This window comes from Ciona intestinalis, chromosome 1 (genome assembly GCF_000224145.3).
Source record: "Ciona intestinalis chromosome 1, KH, whole genome shotgun sequence".
NCBI classification, from domain to species: Eukaryota; Metazoa; Chordata; class Ascidiacea; order Phlebobranchia; family Cionidae; genus Ciona; species Ciona intestinalis.
This window is the reverse complement of record NC_020166.2, coordinates 6947845-6975154: the sequence shown is the minus strand read 5'-3', so window position 1 is coordinate 6975154 and position 27310 is coordinate 6947845. Positions and strand designations below refer to the sequence as shown.

Here is a 27310-nt window from a genome sequence, read left to right as displayed (position 1 = left end):
TTTTCGGAAGCAGCGACGAATTTACATTGGGGTTTTGTAAGTCGATGGATAACAAATCTAACGTTGTACTAAGTAAACTTTAGCGTGGTATAAGTTATTTTTCTTTTATTACATTTCTGCGTGCTGTAATAACATCTAGAAGTTCAGTACAATAATCCTGAAGGTATAGTATAGTAGGGTAGGGGGGAGATGGGACATCTTTAGCACATAATATCCAGATATCCTGATCGTATTTTAAACAATTAACAACGGTCTATGGGAGCCGTGAAGATATAGATTTATAAATGTTTGATTGTTCATTGTTAACTGCTAAATGGGACGAGAAAACAGAGTTAAAAGGTGTCCCATCTCCCCCCAGCCTACTGTATAATAATAGCAAATTAAACAGGTAAAACTTAAAACAGAACGCTGTTTGCTCAGAGAAACTATACCTCACTAAGTCTTTCTAGTATAGTATTAATGTTCGATTTTTAGGCGTACTTTAGCAGTATTAACGTAACCTAAACAACTTAAACACGAAATCCTACGTAAAACGTTCCACCTACAAACGCCGCTACATTGCCGCATAAATATAAAAGTAACCTAAGTGACAGCTGGCTCTTACACAGGGTTTACGCTCAAGAAAAAATGGTAGCGAGTCGTTAATTAATGGAGAACAACACAGACGCCAAGCGGAGTCACACAGAACAAGCCGACTGTGACATAATCGCCACAACGAAAATAACAGGCGTAAAGCGGAACCGATGTCCGGGCGTAATTCCCCATTGCGAAAAGCGAATAAACATTACCGACGATATTTGTTCAATAGAAAAAGGGGAACAGAAATTAAATATCTTTGGGGTAAAATGGGACACATTTAGCACATAATATCCAAGTATCCTGATCGTGTTTTAAACAATTAACAACCATTTATGGAAGTCGTAAGGATACGATTTCATAACTTTTTGAATGTTCTTTGTTTGCTACCAAATGGGACAGGAAAATAGATTGAACAGGTGTCCCATATTTCCCTCCCTACTATACTAAACATCACGTAATAGTAAATGTAATGGTTCAGTTATTGTCAGCACCTAAAATTAGGATCAAAAACAAAAAATAATAATGTTATTACATGCTAAGACCATCCATCTTAAACTTAAAATTGCTCTGTCTGTTTATACAGAAAATACACATTTCTCGTTATCGTTATTAGTTCCTACGTCGCTTTTGTATTTCAAAATATCTATTTGGTATATATATAGTACGGTGTTGGAAGCAGAGGGGACACCTTTTCGTTCTACTTTCTCGACCCATTTGATGGAAAACAAAGAACATTCTAAGATTTATAGAACAATATTGACGACTCACATAGATCGTTGTTATTTGTTTTAAACACGATAAGGATAATTGGTTATTATGTGCTAAAGGTGTTCCGTCTTACCCCACCCTACTATATGTTTCTTGCCTAACAATAAGGTTAACATTAAATTAACCTTCCTACAAAAAGCACGCACTTTACAAGGCATGTGCACTTGAATAAGGAGATAGGGTACATTCCGAATACGTTAAAATCGATGCCGGATGGTTAGATTTCTAAGTGCTCGGTAGTTTAATAACACGTTTCATTTCACCGCCATATTCGTCTATCTGTTGTAATTAACAGTTGTTCTGGTAAAACTACACATAATGTTACGATTCAGTTTCTTCTATTGGCTAGGAGCCGCCTTATACGTATTTACACTGCAAACATAGGCGTTCAAACTACTGTACATTGTACTCTGCTATAAACGGCCGGCGCAAATCGATAGAAATTGATCAGACATTACACACACTGCGTTGACTGCAATAAAACGTCTGGGGTCGAATTTATTCGCACCACCACACAGAACTGACTTGTTAGCACATTTTACTTTCTGTAAACAGCTGATGGTCTTCGGATTTGGCGCTTTTGCACGCGTTTTGCATTAGCTTAATCCTATGCGATAATACGCACTTACTTAGGCGAGCGAGTGGCAATTCCATGTTTTAAAACGCTTTGGGATATTAGCCGATATGTTTTTATAAGAGCGATGATCGCATAAGTGCTGCCTTCGAGTACAGGTGTTCGCTGAATACGAAACCGAGAAGGAAGAAACACTTGTGATTAGAATGATAGGCGGTTGCAAGGTTGAGCATTTGTCGAACTAAATTCAAACTGCTCGATCGTTGAATTATACGCGGGAAACACTCACGTTCACAATGACCGAGACCTAATATTGACCGAGGCATTAATGTGTTCACAATTCATAGAAGCAGAAAATACATCCATATAAATTAAAGGTATCCCTTCTACACCTCAATGAACGTACATGGAACTTTTAATTTCAAACCATTGTCATTGTACAGAGTTACCAAGGTATAAACTCTCTACGTACCAAAATAAGTCAGCTACCACGATACAGACTCGTCTCCAACTTTCTACCTTGCCCAATAAGCTTGCACAAATATGCCTTGCATAAAGAGCGGTATAGCGAAACAATTGACTCAAGTTTACTGTAAAGCCTTCGCCTGCCTGTGCCTGCATATCGCTGAATAATTCATACACGTCTCGTGACGTCACCAGGTCTCAAAATCGATCAGAAGAAGCAGTGAGCGATTGGTGCGCAAGTGAACGTATGTCTTGCTGTTCTAATGCTTAACGCAAAATCAATGGACATGCTTGTTGTAGCCTGTTTGTCATCATGTGTTACTGGATTAAGCTGCTGCCGCCACGACAAAAGCTTCCGTTACATTAATGCACATTACCGAAAACTTAACTGAAGTTGGGTACGTATACGTACTGTAGCTGCGTTCTTTTACCTCAAGTTTTTCTCAGCTACCATTATTTTAAAACAACAGAAAGTAATATAACTCAATGAAGAAATTTCGTTACTCGATACTTTGCAAACAACTTTTCAATGTCAAATATATAAAACTATCCAGGTGGTAAAAACTCCAATTCACCTGGCACAGTGGGTACTGTACAGTGCCATTTCGATTTAATACATAATAAAACTGTAACCATAGTACATAAGCCATACTATACTATAACATAACTTAATTTTTACAACTGATATGCATGATTACATATATATTGTAATCATAGGACAATTTTAACCAACGTCAACAAAAGAACAAACTAACTAACAATGAGAGAACTATTACGTCATTTTATACCGGCACACAAATATTAAGTCTTATTATACAACGCCTTGCTGTTTTACCGACACTCTAGTTAACGATTAACTTATTACCTATTGTAATCCAAAAACATGGCGCCGATTTTGTAAGCCATTTTTAAAAAGTAACACTTCAGCCACTTGGTAAACAACATATATAGCGACACTGGTAAAAAACAAATATAGCGACACTGACTCCAGACCTTAGCTTGGTTGACTATTCCAGCTACTGTTCACAGCTGTGTGATGCCATGAAAAGATTTTCTCTGTTTAACACGGTAGGAACAAGCAAAGAATAAAAGGTGGAACTGCTTTACAATGTTATACTTGTTCGTTATAAAGTAAAGCACATTTGATATCTGTACATTTACTATATAAGCTCTACGTACAATGCAGTTAATGTTGTGTATAAACATCTCTTCATTGTGCAGGCGCATTCCACGGTTCTCGCGTGTCTTCAGGTTGCTGGACTTCCCAATAGAGCGCGCTGTTTGGGTAACGCGGTAAATCGCGAAGACGTTAGACTGTGACGACATAACGCGATCATTGTCGTAGTAGCGGCACAATAAACACTTATTATTCGTGCGCAAAGTAAAAACTCTTTGTTATTATAACACTCAAAGCTTTTTAAGGACGTGTACAACTGTACAGCAAGGCTAAATTCTCAATACTCGGAACATTGTACAAGGAACAGATATCGGGATTATAGCAATACATAAATACGGAACTATAAAGACGCCCCCAACATTTCCACAGTTGGTTTAACACATACACTAATAAAGCCAAAAAGTTGTACAGGTTCCTAGAGGAACCTGTAAGACCCTTTATTTCCACCGGCCGGGCTATATAGTTCCCGATACACAATCTTATCTATATATGCCTGTATACAATGTATGCCTGTATACAATATGCCTGTATAAATATGCCTGGACCCGTATGCCTGTATACAATATGAGTACAGTACTTTGGGGTAAGATGGGATACCGTTAGAGCTGAATACTATATTTTCTGTTTCTAGTCGTGTTTTAAACAATTAAAAACGCGCTTTGAGAGTGAAGGGAATATACGGTTATATAACTTGGTAAATATTCTTTGCTTATAGGCTACTACCAAATTTAACGAGAAACGAGAAGGAAAACACGTTCCATCTTATCCCAACCTATTAATCTCAAATCCATAAATTGTATAAGTTTTAAGAATGTAAGGATAATTAAAACATTTATTGCCGTAATAGGTTTCAACATTTAAGCTATCACTTCATGCACCCGTATAAGCCTAAAAAAGTTACATCGTTTTTTTTTTACAAAAAGGGAACCTATAGGACGCTTTGTCAGTATACCCACCGAGCCATAGTTCCTGATACACAATCGTATCTATATCAACCCTTATGTCAGTGCAATATGAGTAGCCTATATTTTTACCCCTGTGAACTTACACAAAACTTTATAATTATAGGCATCGCACATTTACTGAATTTACGTAAAAATCTTCCTTTTTAAACGACGTGAACAACGCTTAAATACGAATTCTATATACGCTCACACTTTGACGGCAATCAACAACTAAAGTAAAAAGGTTATACTTAAACCGGTACGAAACGAATAACACTCCACAATGTTTCAAGAGCTATCAGAAAACCGCGCTCTGCTTGTCTGGGACTTTTAACATGGTTGTGTAGCAACCTATTAAATATAAAACGCGATGAAACCAAAGCTACTTTCAAGATGTTGTTGTAATAGTTTAAATAACGTCAGTATCCGTTATACCAAGTGTTCATTTTATCCCATCTATTACAAAAGGAACTTAATTGTGTATATCTTGTATATTGATGTAACTTTGTATGGTGATACACAAACTTATGTATTTACCTAGTGATACACAAATATAGTGATATACACAAATCTATGTGTTTGTATACACCCCTGTGCGTTGTCAAAACAGCATGATAGCATTAAACAATACGTACATGGTGTTTTTACTTTGATGCGACTTGTGCATCAAGCGACTCGGAATATAACTGTTCGTAAGAAGACATTACATAGATACAACAACATAACATAAGCAAGGCAATGTAAGACTGTTCTCAAAGTTTCCTGTATGATTCATTTATTCTTTTGCAGCTCATATACGCTCGTCTTGGTAACTTAGGTTTAGTATTGAGCTCTTCTATATTCAGCTAGGTTTACGCTGCATTCAATACTGCATCTCAGCGTTAAACAATAGAAACCACGGAATTGACAGTTGAATAGAGCAAACAATGGCAATAACAAGCTACGAATTCATCCGCCGTATACTGTACTCGAATAGCATTGTATTGAAGATAGCATTAATAGTTACCTAATGTAGCTCTATTCAATTGTCATATTATATTGATGACATTTTAAAGGTATAGGTTGTTTGAGATTAGATTTAGATATCTGCCAAATGATGAAAAGTGCAACCTATAACCTTCGCGTTGCAATTGCTTTGCTATCGTGTTTTTTATTTTCATACATCGTCGAAGCGCAAGGTATGATGAACCTTATTCAATATTCATGCTGCAAAAAAATAAGAAAAAGACATGATGTACGTTTTTTAATTAGAATGCAGGGATGTGAACCCACTGTGCTCGTTGGCGACACCTACTGATTGTGCAACTAATCAGTTCTACGTCTCTAACTGCAGACGAGCTTGTAGGCTATGTCCCTCAGATACCACGGCAGGTATGTATGAAATAATTAGCTATATATCTTTGACAGGATAATATAGTGGGGTTGGGGAATGGGGAACACCTTTTGCACACAATATCCAAATAACTTAATCATGTTTTAAACAATTTACAACGGTCAATTGGAGTCGTAAGGATACAGTTTTATTATTCTTTAAATGTTCTTGGTTAACTACTTAATGAGTCGAGAAAGTGAATATAAAAGTCCCAGTGTCCCAGTCGAGAAAAGAGAGTGAAAAGTTAAAAGTGTCCCGTTTTCCCCACCCTACCATACAGACGATACAGTTATATAAGTATCGACCTGCATCGGCTAAATTACTACGTCGGTTTAACACCCATCAGAAATGAAGCAGAAAGTGTTTTAATGGGTTGGTTGGATGTGGTGCACTACGTCATTTATATGTAGTAGTGTGGGGGAAGATGGGACCTTTTTATTCTATTTTCTCGACCTATTTGTATATTAAACAAAGAACATTCAGAGAATTATAAAACCATATTCTCACGATTCCAAAAATAGACCGTTCTTATATTTTTAAAACGCGATCAGGATATTTTGATAATATGTGCTTCCGGTGTCTCGTCTTTCCCCACCTTAAAATATATAACAAAAAATGCAACCTATGCTGATAAATACTTTGCTATATATCAGCAATGACAACTGTACCGGCAACGACACCGAAAATAACAACTCCACGACCACCACCACCAACCCCTCCCTCAACCTCAACCACGACGATACCACCAAAGTCAGGTCAAGATAAATTTCAACTTGTTTTTCTTAACTTTTATAATTTTGAATGCCTAACTTTGAACTTGAATTCTCGCAAAATGCGGCAGCAAGTTTTTTCGATATAAGGTTCGTGTACGTATAGGAATTTTACACTATCGTTTTTTAATCCAGTTCCGCGCTCTTCAATATTGAAAATTTAAAATATAATAAACTTTATCAACAGGTTGCGTGGATTATCATCCTATCATATGCCTATTGTCTTATGACTTCATGTGTGCCGGGGACTATTACCAAGTCAATTGCAGGTCGTCGTGTGGTTTCTGCGTCCCAAATAATCCCCCTGGTATGTTGTTTCTATTGCCCTAAAATCTGCGGCAACTCTCAGCCTAAAACTCTATACATATTTAAATCTAAAACTCTATAAAAATATTTACAGAATGTAGGAACGAGTTGACCAGCTGCGAGAGTTACGGTAGGTCGATGTGTAAGTTCCTTTACGTTAAAAAGGCGTGCAGAAGGTTTTGTAATGCATGTCCTCCGTATGTACCAACAACGACGATTCCAAGTGTGGAGTGCCCGTTTACAATTGGACAGCCATATAGACCTATAACTCCAAGGACTACAACAACACTAGCGGCTACAACGCCAGAAGTTACAACCCCAAAAGTTACAACACCAAAAGCTACAACGCCAACTGCTTCAACGCCAGAAGCTACAACGCCAAAAGCTACAACACCAAAAGCTACAACGCCAAAAGTTACAACCCCAAAAGTTACAACACCAACTGCTACAACGCCAAAAGTTACAACACCAAAAGCTACAACGCAAAAAGTTACAACGCCAAAAGGTACAACACCAACTGCTACAACGCCAAAGGCTACAACGCCAAAAGCTACAACACCAAAAGCTACAACGCCTACTGCTACAACGCCAAAAGTTTCAACACCAAAAGCTACAACACCCGCACCTACAACACCCGCCCCTACAACACAAGCCCCTACAACACCGGCACCTACAACACAAGCACCTACAACACCAGCACCTACAACACAAGCCCCTACAACGCCTGCCCCTACAACACCCGCACCTACAACACCCGCACCTACAACACCCGCACCTACAACACAAGCACTTACAACACCCGCACCTACAACACCCGCACCTACAACACCCGCACCTACAACACCCGCACCTACAACACCCGCACCTACAACACCAGCACCTACAACACCCTCACCTACAACACCAGCACCTACAACACCCGCACCTACAACACCCGCACCTACAACACCAGCACCTACAACACAAGCACCTACAACACCAGCACCTACAACACCCTCACCTACCACACCCTCACCTACAACACCAGCACCTACAACACCCGCACCTACAACACCCGCACCTACAACACCCGCACCTACAACACCAGCACCTACAACACCCGCACCCACAACACCCGCACCTACAACACAAGCACCTACAACACAAGCCCCTACAACGCCAGCCCCTACAACACAAGCACCTACAACACCAGCACCTACAACACAAGCACCTACAACACAAGCACCTACAACACAAGCCCCTACAACACCAGCACCTACAACACCAGCACCAACAACACAAGCACCTACAACACAAGCACCTACAACACAAGCCCCTACAACGCCAGCCCCTACAACACAAGCACCTACAACACCCGCACCTACAACACCAGCGGTTACTCCAGGTAAATCTGCTGTAAATTTTATCAATCTGCTGTAAATTTTAACTTTTTAAACTACTCTTTGCAGTCTGCCATTGGCCAACAGTTGGATCGTCGTTTACACAAAACTGCTTAAACATACACAACTATTACCGCTGCTTACACGGTAGCCCAGCTGTTACGATTGACACCACACTTGAATCAGAAGCACAATCTTATGCAAATCACCTTGCCTCAATAGGCCAACGAGTATTATCAAATCAAGGTATTTTAAACGCGTACAAATATGGGGTGTAATAATGCAGCCATATCATTAAATCTTATTATGGTGACGCTAAACATATTATTTGACAGAGCACCAATGGGCTTTGCGCTAAATCTGAGATTTTTAACGTGATTTTGTACAGGTTGTATACTATGCAACAAAAACTGTTTACTAATTTGTTCGCGACATTTACGTGGTGACTAAATAATAAGTTTCATAAATATTCAAGTAAAATGTAAAATTTAGATTTAACAAAAATTTGTCTTTCGCAATAGACATGATGTATTAGATACCTATAGCATTTAACAATATATCAGCCAGAAATATTACGATGAAGGAATGAAGGGATGAATGTAACTTACTTTATCCTCGCGTGGCCGGAAAACGACAGTCTTTATAACACGGGTGTTAATACACCTCGTGCCAGCTTACGAGTTACCATGTATATGTTAACCCTGTGTGTGTAAACTATGTTTGACATGGACCAGGACCTATATACGGTGCAACAGCAGAGGTTCTCGGTTGTAAAAATGTTGGAATACTCAAAAATTTATAATCTGACAAATTTAACACAGATGGATACGGCGAAAATTTATATTGGCTTTCAATTCCAACGATGGTAGGCACCGCTGCTGATGCGGTCATGTCGTGGTACGCCAAGTATTTCTTATATAATTTTGCAACACCTGGTCAGCCCGATATAACTGGTGAGAAACTTTATATAACATTGTAATCTATGCGTATTCGTTGCAACATCATACCGTAAAATATACGGTTTCTTCGGGTTTCGGGTTTCGGGTTTCTATAAGTCAATGAAAAACCTTTTCGAATCTACCAGCTTGGAGACACAAAACACGTCTTAGGTAAATCAGGTGCACATCGTCGGTGAACAAAATATATACAGGGTTTTTCCTATAGTGACAAAATTTTAGATTAAAAAACACACTCACATTTTGTTTCACTTTTAGGTGAGTTTACGCATATGATCTGGAGAAGCACAACAAAGATCGGATGCGGTCGAGCTACAGTGGGGATAGATACATACATTATTGTGCGGTATTCTCCCAAGGGTAGTGCGCCTTTATCAGCCTTTTCGTCTAATGTTGGACCTGTTTTAGCCGGTACGTAAGTTGTGAGTAGGCTTTTGTTGACACAGTTATTTGCTGTTAATTACCATATTGGAATATAAATAGGAAGAATGTAGCTTTCTACAGTAAACTAGAATTATGGGGTCATATACTCAAAATAATACAAAGTATTCTATTTTATACCTATGACTATATATATTTCATCACCTTCAGAGACTTGCGAAAAGAGGTGTAGTCCCACGAGTTACTGCCAAGGTTTAGATCCATCCACATCCACATGTGGTGAATGCAACGGCGGATATGCGACATGCACAGCACGCTGTACTCAGTATTGCCCAAAACAACCATCGACGAACGGGTTTTGGAAAGAATTTTGCCAAGGCAGCACTAACTGCAGATGTGACAGTAGCATTAATTTAGGGGTTTCGCCTCCAGAGTATCCTGGAGCGAAGTGTACGTAAATATATTGCGTAATGTATTAACCGTTCGGTTCAAAGACAAGCATATCCTGAATCACCATTAGCGAGAATACATTTCGAATGCCGTTGACTTATTTGTCGTTACATTTATGCTTTTTCTATTATTCTTCTGAGTGCCGAATTATTATATATACTGTATTACTATTACAATTGGAATGAAAACTTTTGCCTTGCATACCTATTAATAAAATTTACAGGCGACCCACACTGTTTAGTTCATTAACCAATTTGAACAAGAAACCAAATTATTTAAGCAAGAAATTAAACTTTACGCCTGACAAAAATGTTATTAATTTTAAACAGCGCCATCTGTCGACATATTGTAATAATATTAGGCTACGTGACAATTGACATATTCGGTGGTAATTAGAAAGTTATATAAACATGTTTTAAGTGTATATGCATTGAAATTTTGTAATTATTTAATGCAGTTTCATTCTTACTTACCTTCTGTAAAAGTTGCAGACGTTTGATGGCTGTTAGTGTAAGCAGAAAGGCGACCTCTCGAGTGTTGTCATATTGTACAAGTTTAAACAATATTCGCACCGTAATTGTCCAACTGCGGCAATATTCTGGTTTTGAAAATAAGGACGAATCAACAAAACTGAACTACATCGTTGAAGGTTTGAGTTGCATTACCTACACGTTAACTTTAAATAATTAGTTTCTTGATAAAGCCACGCTTCACATAACCATTGAAAAGCAGATTTTTTGTACATTACAAACATATACAAGTGATGCAGGCTTTAATAACACACTACTACCTATTTTATATTGTCCAGTTCAATGATACTGCACCTAAAATGCACAATGGCCTCTATAGCCTATAACGTATATTTTCTCCTTTGAAACTGTTTACTGTGAACTATTAGTGGAAACATTTTGGGGGTTCGCTACCATAATCGAAGAGACAAATAAAAGTTATTATTATTATCTAGACACGGATACATCCAGAGTATGGCCAGATAAGTTTATGGGACCAATAAGTCCACAAGATAAAACGTTTCCTTTGCCGGGAAATATTGGTTTGCCGCAATCAATTCGAAGCAAAGAACAACCAAGGTAAAGACCCCAATTGAAAATATGACCAAATTGGATATTAAAACAATTTGGTTTATGTAAAAAAAATATGAAAAAGTCATTTGTAATCCATACAGCTAAAAAAATAAGGGTGCTAGTGGAGAATCTTCCCCCCCCCCCTTATTTGCTAACTACCAACCCCTATAACCACTAACCCCTAACTACTAACCCCCACTAGCCTCTTAATACTTTCCACCAGCCTATTTTTCTATGTACCGTAAGATTCTTCACTAGTGCCAAAATAAGAAAAAATGTTCAGTCAAAAATATTCTCTGCATAGAAAACAGATCTTTCAATGTGTTATATTCTGTTATTTCATGTTAAATTAGAAAAATTTATTTCCAGCAATATTATGTTTTAAATCTGAAGATGTTTATTGTTTATGCACATGTATTTTTTGGCCCAATCCTGGCCTAAATCCTAGGGCCATGGCGTGCCATGTCGCAGGGCCTGACCCACATAGAATAGAAATACCCATAGGCGCCTAACGCGGTCAGACAGGTAAGGCAAATGCCTAACCTGGAATTTGGCACTTTTCCTATTAATTGCTTCATAATAAGATATTCAAACGCAAACGATTTACGTATTTCAAAAAGTTAAACCATTATGCGTCCACGATTGAAGCTCTAGTGTTTACAGATTAGCTTCTGGCCAAATTTACGTAACTTTTAATGCCAGTTAAACATACACTCACCAACGTAACTGTTACATCACAAGCTGTATTGTGATGTCATCCATTATCGCAAGGTAAGAAATACCAACTTGCATCGATACACTACGTCACAAACGGCATTGTGATGCAATCCATTATCGTAACCTACGTATTGCCTAATCCCAACCTAGGATGTTACATTACCTCACAATCGCCATTGTGATAGAAACAAAGATCGTAGGATATTGCGTGTGCCTGCACCTGCAAGTTTGCGATCTTTCAATACTTTACAACCGCTACTACTGTGTGTATACGTTCAACGTGCTGCGTAACGAGTAATACGAAAGTTAAACCCTAACCAGTGCGTAATGTGCGAGTGTGCTAATTACCTTATTAGCTTATGTATGATGTAATAAGTAGTTGACATTTGTAACTATGAGTTTGCCTAACCTAGACAATCAAAACTTAGGCGCCTATGGAAATACTCATGTTAAAACCATAAGCTTAAACATAAACCAATTGAATATTTCCAGCATTCAACTTCATTCACCTGATATACTGGAAGGATCGACCGCAAACGACAAACAGCTTTCAATTGTTGCGCAATTAATTGCTGAATCCGATGTAAGTTATGTTCAGTTCATTAAAGTATCGAGTTTTTAAGAAAGGTAAATTTGTAAGGTATCGTTTTCCATTTTTTAGTTGAAAAATCATTTGTCAAAGACAGCGCATTTAAAAATTGGTCAAAACAAGCTGTAAAAATGATGTAATTACCATTATTTTGTTGCTAGAGGTTTGGGTATTTAAAAAAAAACTTTTATTTAAAGCACTACAATAGAATATTATTATTATATCATATTAGTCATTGTTATGTAACAATCTTAGTACCTGGACGAGACCTCAGAAATGTCAACTGAAGAAGAAAATGTGACCGACTCGATTATCCGTAGATATTTTGATGGCGCACATGTTGAGCTTGCATTGCAACCCTGCCCTAAAGTTCTGTATAAAGGCAAGAATAATTCTTTATCTTAATTTTTAATGTTAATTCGAAATAATTTGGTCTGAAGCAGAAAAATAAAAAAAACAATATTAAATAATAAGTATTAGTTTAAACTATGTATGTCCTGTATGTCCAGATTTTTTACCTACATAAAACTTGCAATTTTTAGAATTTCAATCGATTTTCCTTGAGATGCCGAAACAAGAGATCACAGTGATTACGTTGACGCAGAAGAGCAAACATGAGATGTCTATGTGGAGTGTAGAGGTGGAGGAAGAAAGAGAAAAGTTGTTGGAAAATGTGAGTTTCTATTTCTCTTTTCACTTAAGTAGTTTAGAATAGAGAGAATCTAAAAGTTAATGAATAAGTTAATTACAACAGTCTGTGGTGACATACATTTTATCTTATCTCCCTTTCCACGTTTTACAAGGTAATCAAGGGATAAAACTGCTACCATTTCGAGTGTGTCACTGGGAAAACGGCAATCCCGCTTCAACCCTTCCTTTCATATGCAAAAGTTAATTACAACAGTTGGTTCCATGATATCTTATCTCATCTTTGTTTGTTTACAGTTTATTACAACGGCCACTGAAGTCTGCCATTTACTTCGTGCAAATAATTTCTGGTGTGATTTTATTGATCCTTCATGTGGACAAGCTGTAAGTTGTTCAAATAAAGTTTTAGTTGTGTGGAATAAGGTGGCTGCTGACTGTATTTACCTATTTAGGGCTGGATTTTAAAAAGATCTGTTCATGTATAAAAGGCAAACAAACAAATTCATTGCAATCTCAGTTAATTTAATTATTGAGCATTCACAGCACTGTTCTGGTTTCTATTACACATTAAAAAAATACCAAAGTGCTTATTGGTGGATGGTGGGTACAACTTGCTGTATAAATCAAGTGTATAGCGTTCGATAATGTGCTATAATGCATTTCTTTCTTTTAACAAACATAAAAAAAATTGTAATTGAAACTTCTTAATATTTCAGTACTTTGGACCGTACACCAACTCTACAATGTTTGAGACTGACGATCGATACAGCAGTTTAGGGTTTACTATCGATGACCTGGGCTGCTGTAAAGTGATCAGTCACAAGAAATGGGGTTCCCATTCATTTGTTGGAAGTATTGTCACCACTGCGGGTGTCCAACACAGTGTAATGGAGAAGTTGCTCCAACATTTAACATGATTTTCGTATTTATTTCTTTTTGTGATAAATAAACTTATGCAAATGGTTTGTTTGTCTATTTCACTTGGTTTTTAAGTTTGTCGTGTGATATTGGATTAAATGATTGCTGAAATTATGTCTGCCGAATTTGTTTCACTGTGTTGAGAATTAACATATATTTGTAAACATTTTTGTTTTGAAAATATGAACCACTGCTTCACTTACATTATGTTATTTAAAAGAAAAAATTGTTTTGGGTTTTACATTTAATACATTTAAAAGCTGGGTGGAAGGTTTTATCAATTCTATAAACAGAAAACTGTATAACACAACCACTATATATAGTATGCGCTGGTTCCTGGTTTCTAATTGTTTTCGAATCCAACAGGGACATTTCAATACAATTTTTAACAACAGTTCATATAGGCAAGTCTGACTGTAGTTCAAGCTTTAAGAAACAGGTGTGTTGCGAAAAAGAATATAAATATATCTAAATTATGGCAAATCTTCAAATGCGGCGTAAAAGAACGTGTATTTCGTGAAGTTGTGTCAAAAATAAAAAATCACCGCAAAGAATGCAAATTCAACTCATAATCAGTGTTTGTGATTCTCACACCTTCATTTCCACCACCTGTCAATCTCTTTCTTATCTTCAACTTTCTATTGTCAATAATTTCTCGTATTCGTGACGAAAGTTTTTCTGTTCCCTCTCCTGTGTGAGCGGATATCGGAATAACATCTTTAAACTTCATTATTTCATCACAATCGCTTCCAAAGTTGGATGCTGCAACGTAAAGATGAAAATTAGGAACCCGCTTATTCTAAGTAAATTTTCAAATGACAGTCGTTATAACACGGCCCACGAATGTTCTGTTTTATACACCTTGTGAGTTACCATATAGGTAGCTTTGTGGCTGATTGTTATTTGGGAATTTCTATGTGTGGCTGATAATTTGAACAGCCCATTAGTGACCACTGGGCAAAAGCAATTGCCATTAAGTGTCTTGCCACATAGGTCCACAATGGTAGCAACGACTAGCCTTGACCCCATTACCTCTGGGTTAGAAGAACCACTTTGCCACAGCGCCGAATTAGACAGTGTAATAGTTATTAGGTGGCTTAAATGTAACTTTCTTTATCCCCCTTTGGAAATGACAGTCGATACAAAACACATATTCCGTTTATAGATTTGTTCCTGCTTGGGAGTTACCAAGTGTGTAACTTAATAAGTTTTTCTTTTCTGTATGGCTGACGATTTAGACACCCACTAGTGACCACAGGCTTACTATCTAGCTCAGCAGTAACTTGTTTATATTAAAAAAATCCAAGAACCTTTTAAAATACAATACCCACCAAAATCAATACATAGCATTTACTGTGTATCGTGCGTACTTTAACCTTAACCCTTGTAGTGAAGTTAATAAACAAAAAACCAACACCCCAGGAGTTAAAAGAATGGCATAAAAAGCACCAGAAAAGAATAGTTTTTTTTTTTTATCGTACTTGTCCTTGTATTAAGTCCATCCTTTAACTTATTAAATAAATCATCAGCAGCTGGAAGATCCATTTTATTCACAGCAAGAATTGATGGTTTGTTGGTTAATGTTCCATCATACGAGCTTAACTCCTACAAATATCAAGCCAAATTATTATGATGATCGGAATGCAAAAATGAAGGCAGCTTTACAACAGTAAGAAATGTTGGTTTTGTGGATGCAAAAGTGACTCAGAATTTGGCTGTATTGAACTGGTTTTATTCTTTGAATACATGGACACTGATTAACATTATTTACTTTGACATACTATATGTATTAAATACAAACCATAGAACACTTGAGTCGGAACATGAATAAAGGACTTCACTGTCACAAGCTTTTCACTTTGGGACGTACAAGAGCGATAGGGTAATGGGCAAAATCTGGTTTAAATCCCAGGTTCTCAGGGACCTCACCCATACAGAATAGAATAGGTACAAGCCAAGCCAGGTTACAAACCGACAAGTTTATGACACTTGTTACCAATGCAATGCGGGCATTAAAATCTAAACATCTTATGCTTGTTGCCTTACATACAAACCTGTGTTAATAGTTGAACAGTTTCAAAAGCGTTTCGGAATTGATGTTTTGTTGAAAGTTGAAATCCTGATATATCAACAACGAACAACAACAACTTTGTTCGCTCGATATGTTTCAAGAAAGAATGACCTCTGCCCTGTTGACACATCATAGATATCAAAACAATGCCAAATATGAGTCACTTTTGCCGGATTTATCAGGAAGTTTAAGCACACAATAAACTGATCAAAACGGTCCTCTAGGCTTTTAGGCAACATGGAATTTCAAGATTCAATTTACATATAAAAAATATTACAACACTTACAGGTAAAGAGGTTTTAGTGTATATACACCATGTAAAACACAATGTAAAGTACATAATGTAAAGATACATATATAGAGCATAGGATTGCTAAACAAACAAGAAAAAATGACATCAATTTAACCAGAAAGATAGAGACATTTCCCACCTTATTTAAGTAAGCACCTTCCACCAACCCAGGTAAATCAGCGAGTTGTATTTTGCGGAAATCAGGATATTCAAGAACACCAATCTGTGGGGTGATGGTTGTGACTGTGAGTAAAAACAATCAGCAAATAAATGTACAGTTAGTACAACATGTTTTTAATATTTCGTATGCTAAACAGTTTATTTTACCATAAAAACACACTACTTTGTGAACTTATTATTTTTTTTCGTGAAGCTTTAATATTTACCACTAATTTTTTTTCTTTTAAAAAGAAGTTGTTCTCAAACAGTTTAATGTGTAGTTCAATTAGTGAGTTTTATACCTAAACATTCACAATAAAGGTAATGCCATTGTTGGTTCATGCATAACTACTAGGGCAATTTACTTGAATAAACAACTTTGGTATCTAGTAAAACATAAGTACCAACTCACAAGGATAACTTGCAATTTTTGGTTTTGCTTTTGAAATTCTTGACAATAATGTTGATTTACCAGCATTTGGAAATCTAAAGTAAGAAAAGTCATTATAGGTAAAAACGTTTTTTTATTTCCATGTTTCTGACAGGCAACTACAGAAAAGTTTTAAAAAAAGTACAAAAAAATCAATATTTAAAAGAACTTAATACCAGCAGTATATACAAACACACAAGTGTTTTAAAACATTTTACCAAACTAACCCAACAAAACCAACATCAGCGATAAGTTTTAAATCAAGATAAAGATTGCGACGCTGACCGGGTCTTGGTATGAACCCTGTGCTCCTCGTGCCACCCCGGCCTCCACGTGCAACAAGAAGTTTGTCTAATGAGCCAGAGATCTCACCTTTTAACAAAAAAGTTGGTAAAATATAATTGAAAAAAAAGGAATTATGGAATTGTTGTTAATTTTATTGGCTTTACGTAAATAAAACTTAACAAATAATTGTTTTTAGGTAATTTTAATTTTTGGGAAAATTTAATTTAAAATTTATTGGTGTAAATACAACTTACAAGAATTGTCAACAGATAAATCAAAATAGTATATTTGTAGCAATATTTTTGGCAACAATTCTACTGCTATTGCTATCACACATATTTAATTTTCAAGATTTCATTTTATGAATGAACCTTTTATCATGAATTTATTACACCAATGTATTTGTATGGGATGTGGCAAGAATAATTTTGAAATGTTGGTGTGTAAAACTATTTTGTTACTTCTGCTATTTCTGCCATAATTTAAATATATCTTGAGCGGCTCATTTGGTATTAAACTAGCGTGTTTCCGACATTTTGTTTGCCATCAGACTTTGTAAAACTAGCTGTCAAAATACTGATGTGTCAGAAATAGAAGCTAGGTTAAACATTTATAGCAAAAGTTGATTTCCTAAAATGAAATATAGCGAAAATTTAATAGTCAATAAAATAGTTATGGAAAAGTTAAATACCCATCACTTGGTTATTGGCAGCATCTACAATAGAAATTCCATGCGGAACTTGGACATATATACTTGCACCGTTTAAACCAGAAAGTGCTTGTTTTCTGTAATAAAAATATTCATACAGAATTACATTGTGTTGGTATTCAGGTTCAAAAAATATTTATTTTATCAAATAGTTTAAAAAATGAAGTGGTAAATACGTTGCTCTATTTTGTGCAGTTAACATTACTTTATCACTTGGTAAATTGCTTGTAATAATAATAATAACTTTTATTTGTCTTTTCGATTACAGTAGCGAAGATTTAGAAATATTTAAACGAAAAGACATGATATAGCGACAAAAAAAGTGTTAAAACAAACTTACAGTTAAAAACATAATTACATTTAATTGGAAGAAAATAAGCGCAGTCGATGTTTACGATAAAGCATGACCAAATTACTGAAAATAACTGCAAATTTTTTGTTTTTTTAATTATAATGTTACAAACAACTATCCACAAAACAACCAACCCTACCTACTACTCTGCCCTGTGTCAGCCACAAATCTTTTCTCTGGATATTTATCTTTCATTGATTTGAGGGTCATATCGGACTTTGTTGCCCCGACAAGGTAAACATCTCCACCCCTTCCTCCTATTCCACCTAGTGTTGGGTGTCCATTACCCCCAGTTCCACCCCGGACATAAATTCTTAGTTTGTCGATAAAATCTTTGCTGTACTAGTAGAAGGAAAAGGAATTAAAACATGTGTGAAATAATCATGCTAGAAAGAGAACTTTAAATCTTGCTTAATTGAAATAGTGAGAATACTTATAGAAAATTTCTTAAATTTTGTACGCTCGCATTTACAAGAGTTTGGCGGGTTATATTTCTAAAACAGTAAAAACACTACACCGTCCTTATGCTTGCATTCTATGGACAGGACCTTAAAATGTTAATTGCCAGCAGCAGACACAAAGAATAAAATAATCGGCATTGGTAAAATAAATTATATTTTTGGGACAAGTAATTATTCAATATTGTGGCAATTAATTATTCGGTAAAACTAGTTCTACTCAAAGTTTCTTTTTAAATAAATTTCAAATAATTAAAATAAATTCATCAACCACTTACTGTTCGTAGAAGAAGAGCTCTTGTAAGGAAAACCATTTTTTCACAAGTCAAAAATACTTCTACTTAAATACGAAGCTTAAACAGAGTTTACAAATTCACCTGAAATGTATGTTTCTTTAAAAAACATGGCTATGACATCACAATGAAGTGAGCGTTTGAAACAAAAGAGTAAAAGGAGTTTAACTCGAATTTAAATAGATTGCAATTTTTTTAATATTTTTAAAAGAAACTCTTGAAAAAATAGGGAGTTTTAATACTAACATTCAAGAAACAAAATTTTATCACCGTTAACATAAATCTATTATTAAATCAATTCACCACTAAAGTAAAATAAATTGTTCACCACATAAAACAATTCAAATTACACAGTCTTATACTGCAAACACCAAGAAAACAAAACCACTTTCAGAAAAGTTCAGAAAAAAGCGTGATTTTCAACAAATAGGGAGCTCCTTTACAACCTATTTGCGGAATAAATCTATCATAAAAATGCTAAACTTTATGGTTATGAATGAATGAGGCAACTAACAGGTGGACTATATTCTGTATACTGTATGCACATACGAAACATAACAATATACTTTATCTTGGAAAAGCTGTTTTACAAAAAAACGTACAATTCTTTATATATCTGAGGTCTTATATTTCCTAAAATAAATATTTAAAACTCAATGAATAAAAGAACAAGAATTTCCTAAATAAATATGGGTAAAAAATTATGATTTTGTTTTTGTCTTCTTGTGAGTTTTCAAACAAATGACGGAACAGAATTGAAAGTCAAGATATTCAAACGGGACTTTTGCAAACAAACTTTCTGCACAAGTGAAGCAACGTCTGCAAAAAATAATATATTACTAATTCCTGAATGTTTAAATGCACTGGCAAAAAAAAATTTGACTGGAAATTGTAAAACTATGAAACGTAAAATTAGGAAACTTTAAAAACCTGTGCTTGAAAAAAGTTAAAATGCTTCACATTTTAAAATCATAGCAATCAAACAAGCAGTTGTAAAAACTGGTATTAGAATCAAAACCGTGAACATTTTTTGAATAAATAAAAATAATGGAACAAGGTGAAACAAACCTTTCATTAGAAGATGGAGAAGGATGAGAATTCATCATTCTTCTTTCTATGGCAATCAACCTCTGTAAAAAAATTGTAAATTTAATTACCTATTTCAAAAATTAGAATTGAAATGCAAAAAATATGAGGAAGTTATGAAAATAAAGTTTAACAAGAAGAATGTTCAACAAAGAAATCAACACAACATAGTTGTGACACACAACAGTAAAAAACAATTGATAAATAATGCAAATAATACAAAAAAAAAACAGTTTAACAAAAAGTAAACTATACCATACACTACAGGTACCATGAACATTACAAGCATAATAAAAAGAAAAACTGTCATTTTTGTAAAAATTGATAAACAATATATTCAACCTTCTCTCGATCTGAAAGAGCAAGAAATCTCTCTTTTTCATCTTGCTCTTCTTTCTTTTTCTCTTCTTCCTCTCTCTTTACTCGCTCCTTTAACTTCCGATCCAATCTTTGCATCTTCTTCTTCTCAGATTTCTTTTTCTTCATTTCTTCCTCTGCAACATCCGAGAGAGGAGAGGGAATCTGAAGAAAATTTGGAATTAAAAATTAAGTCTTCCCAGAAGCAGGTATGGTGATAACTTTAAACAATAAAAACTCTTTTCTATAAAGTCACGAATCATGAATAATTTAATGCATGATTCACCACTATCTAACACCTTATTTTTTGTGTTTATTTATAAATAGTGGAAACACATACAATTTTGTAAAAATTCTTTCTCAACCACCAAATACGCCATTGCCAATAAAATGTTACTTATGAATTAGGAACCTGAGCGGATTTGTAATCGAACTTGTCCGGATATTTTGATCGAAATCTACGGAAAATGTTACGCGCTTCCTTATTTGGACATAAACAATATGGAAGGAAGGATGTGAAGTTTCTGAAAAAAAAATTGGTCAACACTGAAACTTTAAAGATTTTCAAACATATTCAATTGGTCAACACTGAAACTTTAATGATTTTCAAACATATTCGATTGGTCAACACTGAAACTTCAATGATTTTCAAACATATTCAATTGGTCAACACTGAAACTTTAATGATTTTTAAACATATTCAATTGGTCAACACTGAAACTTCAATAATTTTCAAACATATTCAATTGGTCAACACTGAAACTTCAATAATTTTCAAACAGATTCAATTGGTCAACACTGAAACTTTAATAATTTTCAAACATATTCAATTGGTCAACACTGAAACTTTAATGATCCTCAAACATATTCTACAATATTCACACACATTAAAACCAACTCACTTAATGGCAGGGTCAGCACCTGCTTCAAGCAGTGTGAATATAATTTCCTTGAGTCCAGTTTTCGCAGCAACGTGAAGTAAAGTGTTTCCCTGTGAATCAATCGTGAAATTAATCACATGAGAAATCTGTTCATTCCCAGGATCCGATGACTGTGCATCACATGAATCTCGTGATGAGAAATCATGAATTAGCTCATGTATGAGGTTTAAGTTGGAAGTCTTGCATGCCGTGAACATCTGGTTGAGGAAATCTTCAATATGTGCTGGAAATCTTTGTTGTTTTGCTTCTACAGCTGGTGCCTGTGATGTAATGCAACATTATTTTCTGCATATATATGTATTTACATATATATACATACATAGGCGCCAAGTTTAGCCTTACTTATGGGGTGCTGGCTATAGTGACGTAAAAATCGTGTGACGTAATACTCATTATGACAACACATATGATGTCAAATGTTTAAAGCAGGGCCTTGCGCGAGGGCATGCTACGCGGCAAAGTTTTGTTTAGTGCGCGAATAAGCAATACAATATTAATTGGGTTGCCTTAGCAGGTTGTTTAACATAGTGGCGATTGTAAAAATGTAGTAGGGTGGGGGAAGATTGAACACCTTTAGCAAACAATCTTGAAACACGCTCATTGTGTTTTAAACTAAGCAACGGTCTATGGGAGTGAGGATACCGTTTTATATTTCTTAGAATTTTTTTGCTTACCAGCGAATTGGGCAAGAAAATATAATAAAAAGGTGTCCCATCTTCCCCCATCCCACCCTATATATAACATAATGTAGAAAGCATTTTTATATATAAACATAATTATTATTTAGATAAAGGTTAACCTACGATAAAAACTTAATTACTTATTACAGCAATGTGATATTTAAAGGAAGCAACACAAAAAAGTTTTTTTTTTAATAAAATTTAAAAATATGTTTTACTTTTTCAACTTTCTCTTTTTCTGTGCTTGTAGGTGTGTTATTATCTTGTTTTTTCTTCTTTTTCTTTTTGTTTTTCTTCTTATTTCCATAATTTGTGATTTTTGTTTCAAACATTTTTAGTTCTGAAGTTTCAACTGATTGATTTGTAGTTATCAGCTCAATGTCAGAATCTAAGTTGAAACAGAATTCAGACAAAACAATACTTTAAAGAAATCATGCATTAACATATGGTAGGGGGGAAAGACCCTTTGACACCTTTGGCACATAGTGACATACTACCTAACTCCTAACATATACCTAATTCTTTTATACTTTTCCAAAACTAGAGTTAATCAATTAAGGTCAATATGATTTTAATAACCACAGTTATAAAAACAAATCAAATTTCTTGGATGTAAATAACAAAAAAAGCTCAGAATAATCATATTTGTATAAATTGGAATTACAACAAAATGCAAAAATTCAAATAATTTTTTTTTAAGAAAAAAGACAAACACTAAATAAAATAAATATATATATATTTTATCAAATTTTATTCAACCATATACTCACCACTCCCAGTTTGTGATAAAGTTTTAATTTCTTCAACTTTCGGTTGTATGACGGGATTCTTAATTCGCTTGTTTTTAGATGCACGAGGTGGTGTCAAGATATCTGGCATTGAATTCTTACCTGCATTGTTACATCAGAAGTGCAGGGTTTTGAATAGGTTAAAAGATTTTGGACGAACTTAATGACATTACATTAAGATATTTCAAATTTCTTAATTTATTTCGACCAAAAACAGCAATAAGTTGAATTACCATTATGTGCACATTAATGTTACTTCAGGCAATATTTAACATTAATATTGTATTTTTATGCAGGCTCACTCGATTGGTGTTTTTCTATTCTTTATATTTTATTGCATTTCCTCAATTTATTTTCGAAAAATAGACTTTTTAAAAATGATAACTTTGGTTCCAAGATTTTAATATTGTCATTGAGAAAACGGCAAAAATCTCTGATCTGCCAATTGAACCATAGATATAACATTATACCATGCATAGCAACGGAAAACAATTCCTGATGAACTCTTTGAACTTCATTGAAAGTCGGACGACGAGTAACAAACGGAATTGTTCGAATTCGAGAATCTTTTGAATTAAACAAAGGATCTTTTCCACTGTAGAACAATCCCTAAGAAAATTTATTTTTTAATTTTATTTTTTGAGTTGAAATAAATCAAAACTAAATTACCAAAATTGAAATTTGTTATAATTACATACTTTAATTGAGCAGAACAAACAGCATCATTTATTATTTTATTTGACACTGTTTATACCTATTCATTTTAAAACTATACTATGGCAGATCAGGTTTTCAAATAAAAAAATGAAAAACCTACTTTTCTATATTGTGGAATCCTTATAAATATTAACGCAGCGTTCTTTATCTCTTCATTCCAAGACAAGAGCAACTGTTTGATATTTTCCTCCAACACTTGTTCATTATGTCGTCGCAAACTTGCACCTGCTGATCTAAAAGACAATTAACATTGTAAATTATGTTGATTATGATGTCATAAAAACAAGAAACTAAAGGTCAAATAGGTATTGATGAACATAAATACATTATACCAGTATAGTTACATACATAAAGTAGGATTTTCCAGAAAACTTGGGAAGTCTTACTTTTATTCATTTGTTAACATACTGCAATAGCCTTTTTAAGTTAGTTGAGGACATAAACTTGTAAAATTAAACAAATAGAAGTTTCTAAAGTAAATTTAAATAAATTAAACAGTTATAAAACAAATAATAAAAGCTTCATAAAATAACTTTGAAACGTGGTTCGCAACAGCCAAAATACTCACTTTACAGAACATTCATTTACAGAAATAATTCAATACAAATCAAATTAGTGTAAGCTTTTATAACAGAACATGTTTAAAAATTGTGTGGGCAACTATAGTATTGTTGTGTCATTTCCTCTGATGCAGTTTTACCATATGGCAGAAGAATGCTGACATTAAACTTTCATACAAGAGTAGTCATTTATATATGTTTAAAAAAGCTATCATAATTTACTTGTAAGTAATTACTTAGCTGTACTGTTGCGATTCGCAGCATCATTGGAGCTTTGAACAGTTCCCCGTTTTGCGCGGACAATATAACGATGAAATGTTTTGTGAGCGGCAACTTTTGACCCCTCGAACACAGCGGCAGCAAAATGCCCCGCACTGAGAAGAATTACAACCCATGTTTGATTGCATGCTTGAGCGATCATGCTTGACGCATACCTTGCTACATCTTCATCGTTGTTTATTGTCTGTGATAATGAATAACATTAATTTTATTAGGTTTCATTTCTTATTAAAAATAAATTTACAATTTTTTATTTTGAATTATCGAAAAACTAATTTTTTTTAAACAATTCAGAAAACTAAATTTTGAAAAACAACTCAATTTCATAAACAATTCAAGTTTTGTTAAAAATAGATGCTGCATAGGCTGAACAACAGGGGTATGAAAAACACTTGCCCAATCTGTCAAAAGTAAAATTTATAAAAATTAAAAGCATACTCTATTCTACACAGCAGACACATAAGTTTCCTAAATTTCCGGGGCAAGTCAAACGGATCCAGCATGTTCATTATGACTCTATATAACATACTAAATATGCATGTAAACAAGGCACATCTACTGTCTTAATAATAGGTATTATTTTACCAATTTAAGCCTTGAAAACGGGGTAGGCCACATTCCAAATTTTTTTAGGATGCACAAATATTTTGTTACAGTCAAATCTTACCTTGCTATATAAGACCTTTTTATATATAGAAAGCACTTCGCCACTTTTATTTTGTAAGTATAGTTTTGGTCTCCTGTTATCAAACTGCTCATCATGTGCGTCCTCTTCTTCTGCATCAGACTTACACAAAGATAACGAGAATCTTCTTCTGGATGCAGGACTAGAATCGAAGTCAGAGTCAGAGCCAGAGATGCTCAAATCATCAACTGAAACAATGATTCATTTTTGAATCCAGTATATATTTACTGAAACTGCATGCGTATTAATATATTTTAACCTCATTTCCACAGTCAGACTGCTAAGTTTAATATACAGCTTTACCCTTGTGAATTTGTGGCAGACTATTCAAACGTTTCTCAAAAACCCTATAAAACTAACTGCACAACAAATCTTAAACCATAGATATGTTGTTTTTTGCCGGACTTCCCAAACAGGTGTATACAAATACTACACAAAGTAATGCATGTATTAATATTATACTATTGTATTGACCAACAAGAGTCGCAGAAAAAATATTAGAAGTTAATAAATGTGGCTAACAAAAAGATTTAAACAGCACCGGCCTAACATACACTGATTTCTCAAGGTTCAAACAAGAGTCTTCAGAATATAGTAGTTCCTAAAAAGATCTTGTATGTAAAAGACGGTTCTTTTTCACATGCGTGCGTGCTATCATTAAAATTCAGGGGGTAAAGCACGTACATTCCGAAATCACATTAGGACATCCTACTTAATACGATACAGATTTGGTTCATTGTTTAATTATTTGACCTGTATGGAACAAATTACTGAGTGCATAACTTAAAGTTTAATCTGTCATACCCCCCAGACTAGGACATCAGTAATTACCTGACATTCCACCAAACTCATCCTCACCAATGGCCGGCAAACCCAACAATCTCAGTTTTAAGTTATAACGATGCCATTCTCCTTTGTAATGCTCGGTTTGATTTTCTCGCTCCGATAACTCGCATTTGCAAGTCAGACATTGTAATGTTTGATCTGCAGTTGACTCTTCAGTAGGTGGTTCTAATAAAAAATAATATTGTAAATTTTTATTACTGAAAAAAGTCTTTTTAGTTGAATTAACTTTGATTGGACACTTGGCAGTGGTGAAAAAACCTAGCAGAATAAACACGTGGAAAGTGTTACAGGTTGGTGGTTATGGGTAAGGGTAATGGTTATGGGGTTAGTGGTTATTTATATGGGTTAGTAGTTAGAGGATACGGGTTAGCCAGACTGGAAAATATGTCGTTCGCGGAGGATAAATCCTCCCAGCAGAATTTTTAAAATTGGGTCAAAAATTCGCGCAATTTTCAAGATTTTACTAGCAATCTGCACAAAAAATATCAATCCGCAGTTTGCAAATAAGGTGGGGGAGGATTCTTCACTAGCACTTTATAAAATCCAATGTAATACTTACCTGGGAAACGCTTTATTCATTTAGCCATTCATGATAGTTTGGTAGAAGCATCTTACCTGTAACTTTATCTGTATCCTGAACTCGTTCTGTTTCAGTATCCGTTCGTTTTCCAAGTTTTAGTTCCACCAAAAGTTCGCTGAGACGTTCACTTTCACTAAGTGATATTTTGTATGGACATAAATGAGACATGATCACTGTGGTAGCGCCAGGCTTACTTACTTTATTAACTGTGTTTCGTAACAAAATTGTGAATTGACGTCATGTATTGGTTTTATATGCGGGAATTTTCCCTACCTTTAATTTATGTGATGTTTATGTTTTTAAACTCTGTAAAAGATTATGATTTCGGGGTGTAAATTAAATTTAAGTTACAAGTATATAGAATATATAATATATATATATAGCAAGGTGAATATTTAAAACGTATGTTAATCGTAATAATGATGTCAAAAGTGCCAAGCGGCAAATATCCCACGCAGTAAGAACTAAGAAGACTACAATATGCCACCTTTGCCTGCCACATCTGTCCATGTGTGTGGTTCGAGTGCAGCCCATCGCTTGCTGGACATTCGTGCGTCTTACCAAATAAGGAGCGCCGGCGATTCGCACATTTCAACTTAGAAGTGACGACAACTGCAGAACTCTGTATGTAAGGTATATAAGCGCTAACCATTGACGTCCAGAGCAC

At 34.9% G+C, this 27310-nt stretch overlaps 4 protein-coding genes across 4 annotated transcripts; 2 read left to right on the top strand and 2 right to left on the bottom strand.

Annotated features, from left to right (window-relative positions):
* Positions 1-5292: 5292 nt before the first annotated feature.
* On the top strand, positions 5293-10439 carry LOC100180429 (proteoglycan 4). The gene is made up of 9 exons (XM_002120912.2): positions 5293-5685; positions 5759-5878; positions 6533-6634; positions 6837-6956; positions 7050-8339; positions 8404-8580; positions 9156-9287; positions 9549-9701; positions 9882-10439. Exons 1-9 carry the CDS (start codon positions 5601-5603, stop codon positions 10127-10129), a joined length of 2427 nt encoding a protein of 808 aa, XP_002120948.2. The 5' UTR covers positions 5293-5600; the 3' UTR covers positions 10130-10439.
* An 83-nt stretch (positions 10440-10522) lies between these two features.
* LOC100178060 (methylmalonic aciduria and homocystinuria type D homolog, mitochondrial-like) lies at positions 10523-14186 on the top strand. Its single transcript, XM_002120979.5, has 7 exons — positions 10523-10770; positions 11086-11209; positions 12413-12503; positions 12765-12891; positions 13052-13182; positions 13455-13541; positions 13874-14186. The coding sequence occupies exons 1-7, from the start codon at positions 10620-10622 to the stop codon at positions 14072-14074; spliced, it is 912 nt and encodes a 303-aa protein (XP_002121015.1). The 5' UTR covers positions 10523-10619; the 3' UTR covers positions 14075-14186.
* A 333-nt stretch (positions 14187-14519) lies between these two features.
* On the bottom strand, positions 14520-19210 carry LOC100186773 (GTP-binding protein 10-like). Its single transcript, XM_002122870.5, has 9 exons — positions 19110-19210; positions 18513-18715; positions 18004-18098; positions 17255-17399; positions 17010-17083; positions 16578-16681; positions 16130-16264; positions 15557-15680; positions 14520-14837 (listed from the first exon to the last, which is right to left on the bottom strand). Exons 1-9 carry the CDS (start codon positions 19143-19145, stop codon positions 14617-14619), a joined length of 1137 nt encoding a protein of 378 aa, XP_002122906.1. The 5' UTR covers positions 19146-19210; the 3' UTR covers positions 14520-14616.
* A 10-nt stretch (positions 19211-19220) lies between these two features.
* LOC100184375 (ankyrin repeat and zinc finger domain-containing protein 1-like) lies at positions 19221-26908 on the bottom strand. Its single transcript, XM_002123570.5, has 13 exons — positions 26679-26908; positions 26049-26228; positions 25200-25405; positions 24490-24716; positions 23794-23926; positions 23447-23585; positions 22959-23078; positions 22407-22576; positions 21470-21768; positions 20980-21091; positions 20553-20732; positions 20193-20254; positions 19221-19943 (listed from the first exon to the last, which is right to left on the bottom strand). The coding sequence occupies exons 1-13, from the start codon at positions 26809-26811 to the stop codon at positions 19826-19828; spliced, it is 2079 nt and encodes a 692-aa protein (XP_002123606.1). The 5' UTR covers positions 26812-26908; the 3' UTR covers positions 19221-19825.
* Positions 26909-27310: the final 402 nt, after the last annotated feature.

Coding starts and splice junctions, on each gene's coding strand:
- LOC100180429 (XM_002120912.2), top strand. CDS start 5,601: ATGATGAAAAGTGCAACCTATAACCTTCGCGTTGCAATTGCTTTGCTA. Junction 5,686..5,758: donor ATACATCGTCGAAGCGCAAG/GTATGATGAACC, acceptor TTTTTTAATTAG/AATGCAGGGATGTGAACCCA. Junction 5,879..6,532: donor TCCCTCAGATACCACGGCAG/GTATGTATGAAA, acceptor GCTATATATCAG/CAATGACAACTGTACCGGCA.
- LOC100178060 (XM_002120979.5), top strand. CDS start 10,620: ATGGCTGTTAGTGTAAGCAGAAAGGCGACCTCTCGAGTGTTGTCATAT. Junction 11,210..12,412: donor CGAAGCAAAGAACAACCAAG/GTAAAGACCCCA, acceptor GAATATTTCCAG/CATTCAACTTCATTCACCTG. Junction 12,892..13,051: donor CCCTAAAGTTCTGTATAAAG/GCAAGAATAATT, acceptor TGCAATTTTTAG/AATTTCAATCGATTTTCCTT.
- LOC100186773 (XM_002122870.5), bottom strand. CDS start 19,145: ATGGTTTTCCTTACAAGAGCTCTTCTTCTACGAACA. Junction 17,400..18,003: donor TGCCAATAACCAAGTGATGG/GTATTTAACTTT, acceptor TTTTGTTAAAAG/GTGAGATCTCTGGCTCATTA. Junction 14,838..15,556: donor TGGACTTAATACAAGGACAA/GTACGATAAAAA, acceptor TTTACGTTGCAG/CATCCAACTTTGGAAGCGAT.
- LOC100184375 (XM_002123570.5), bottom strand. CDS start 26,811: ATGTCTCATTTATGTCCATACAAAATATCACTTAGTGAAAGTGAACGT. Junction 25,406..26,048: donor TGAGTTTGGTGGAATGTCAG/GTAATTACTGAT, acceptor TCATTGTTTCAG/TTGATGATTTGAGCATCTCT. Junction 22,577..22,958: donor TTTATCACAAACTGGGAGTG/GTGAGTATATGG, acceptor GTTTCAACTTAG/ATTCTGACATTGAGCTGATA.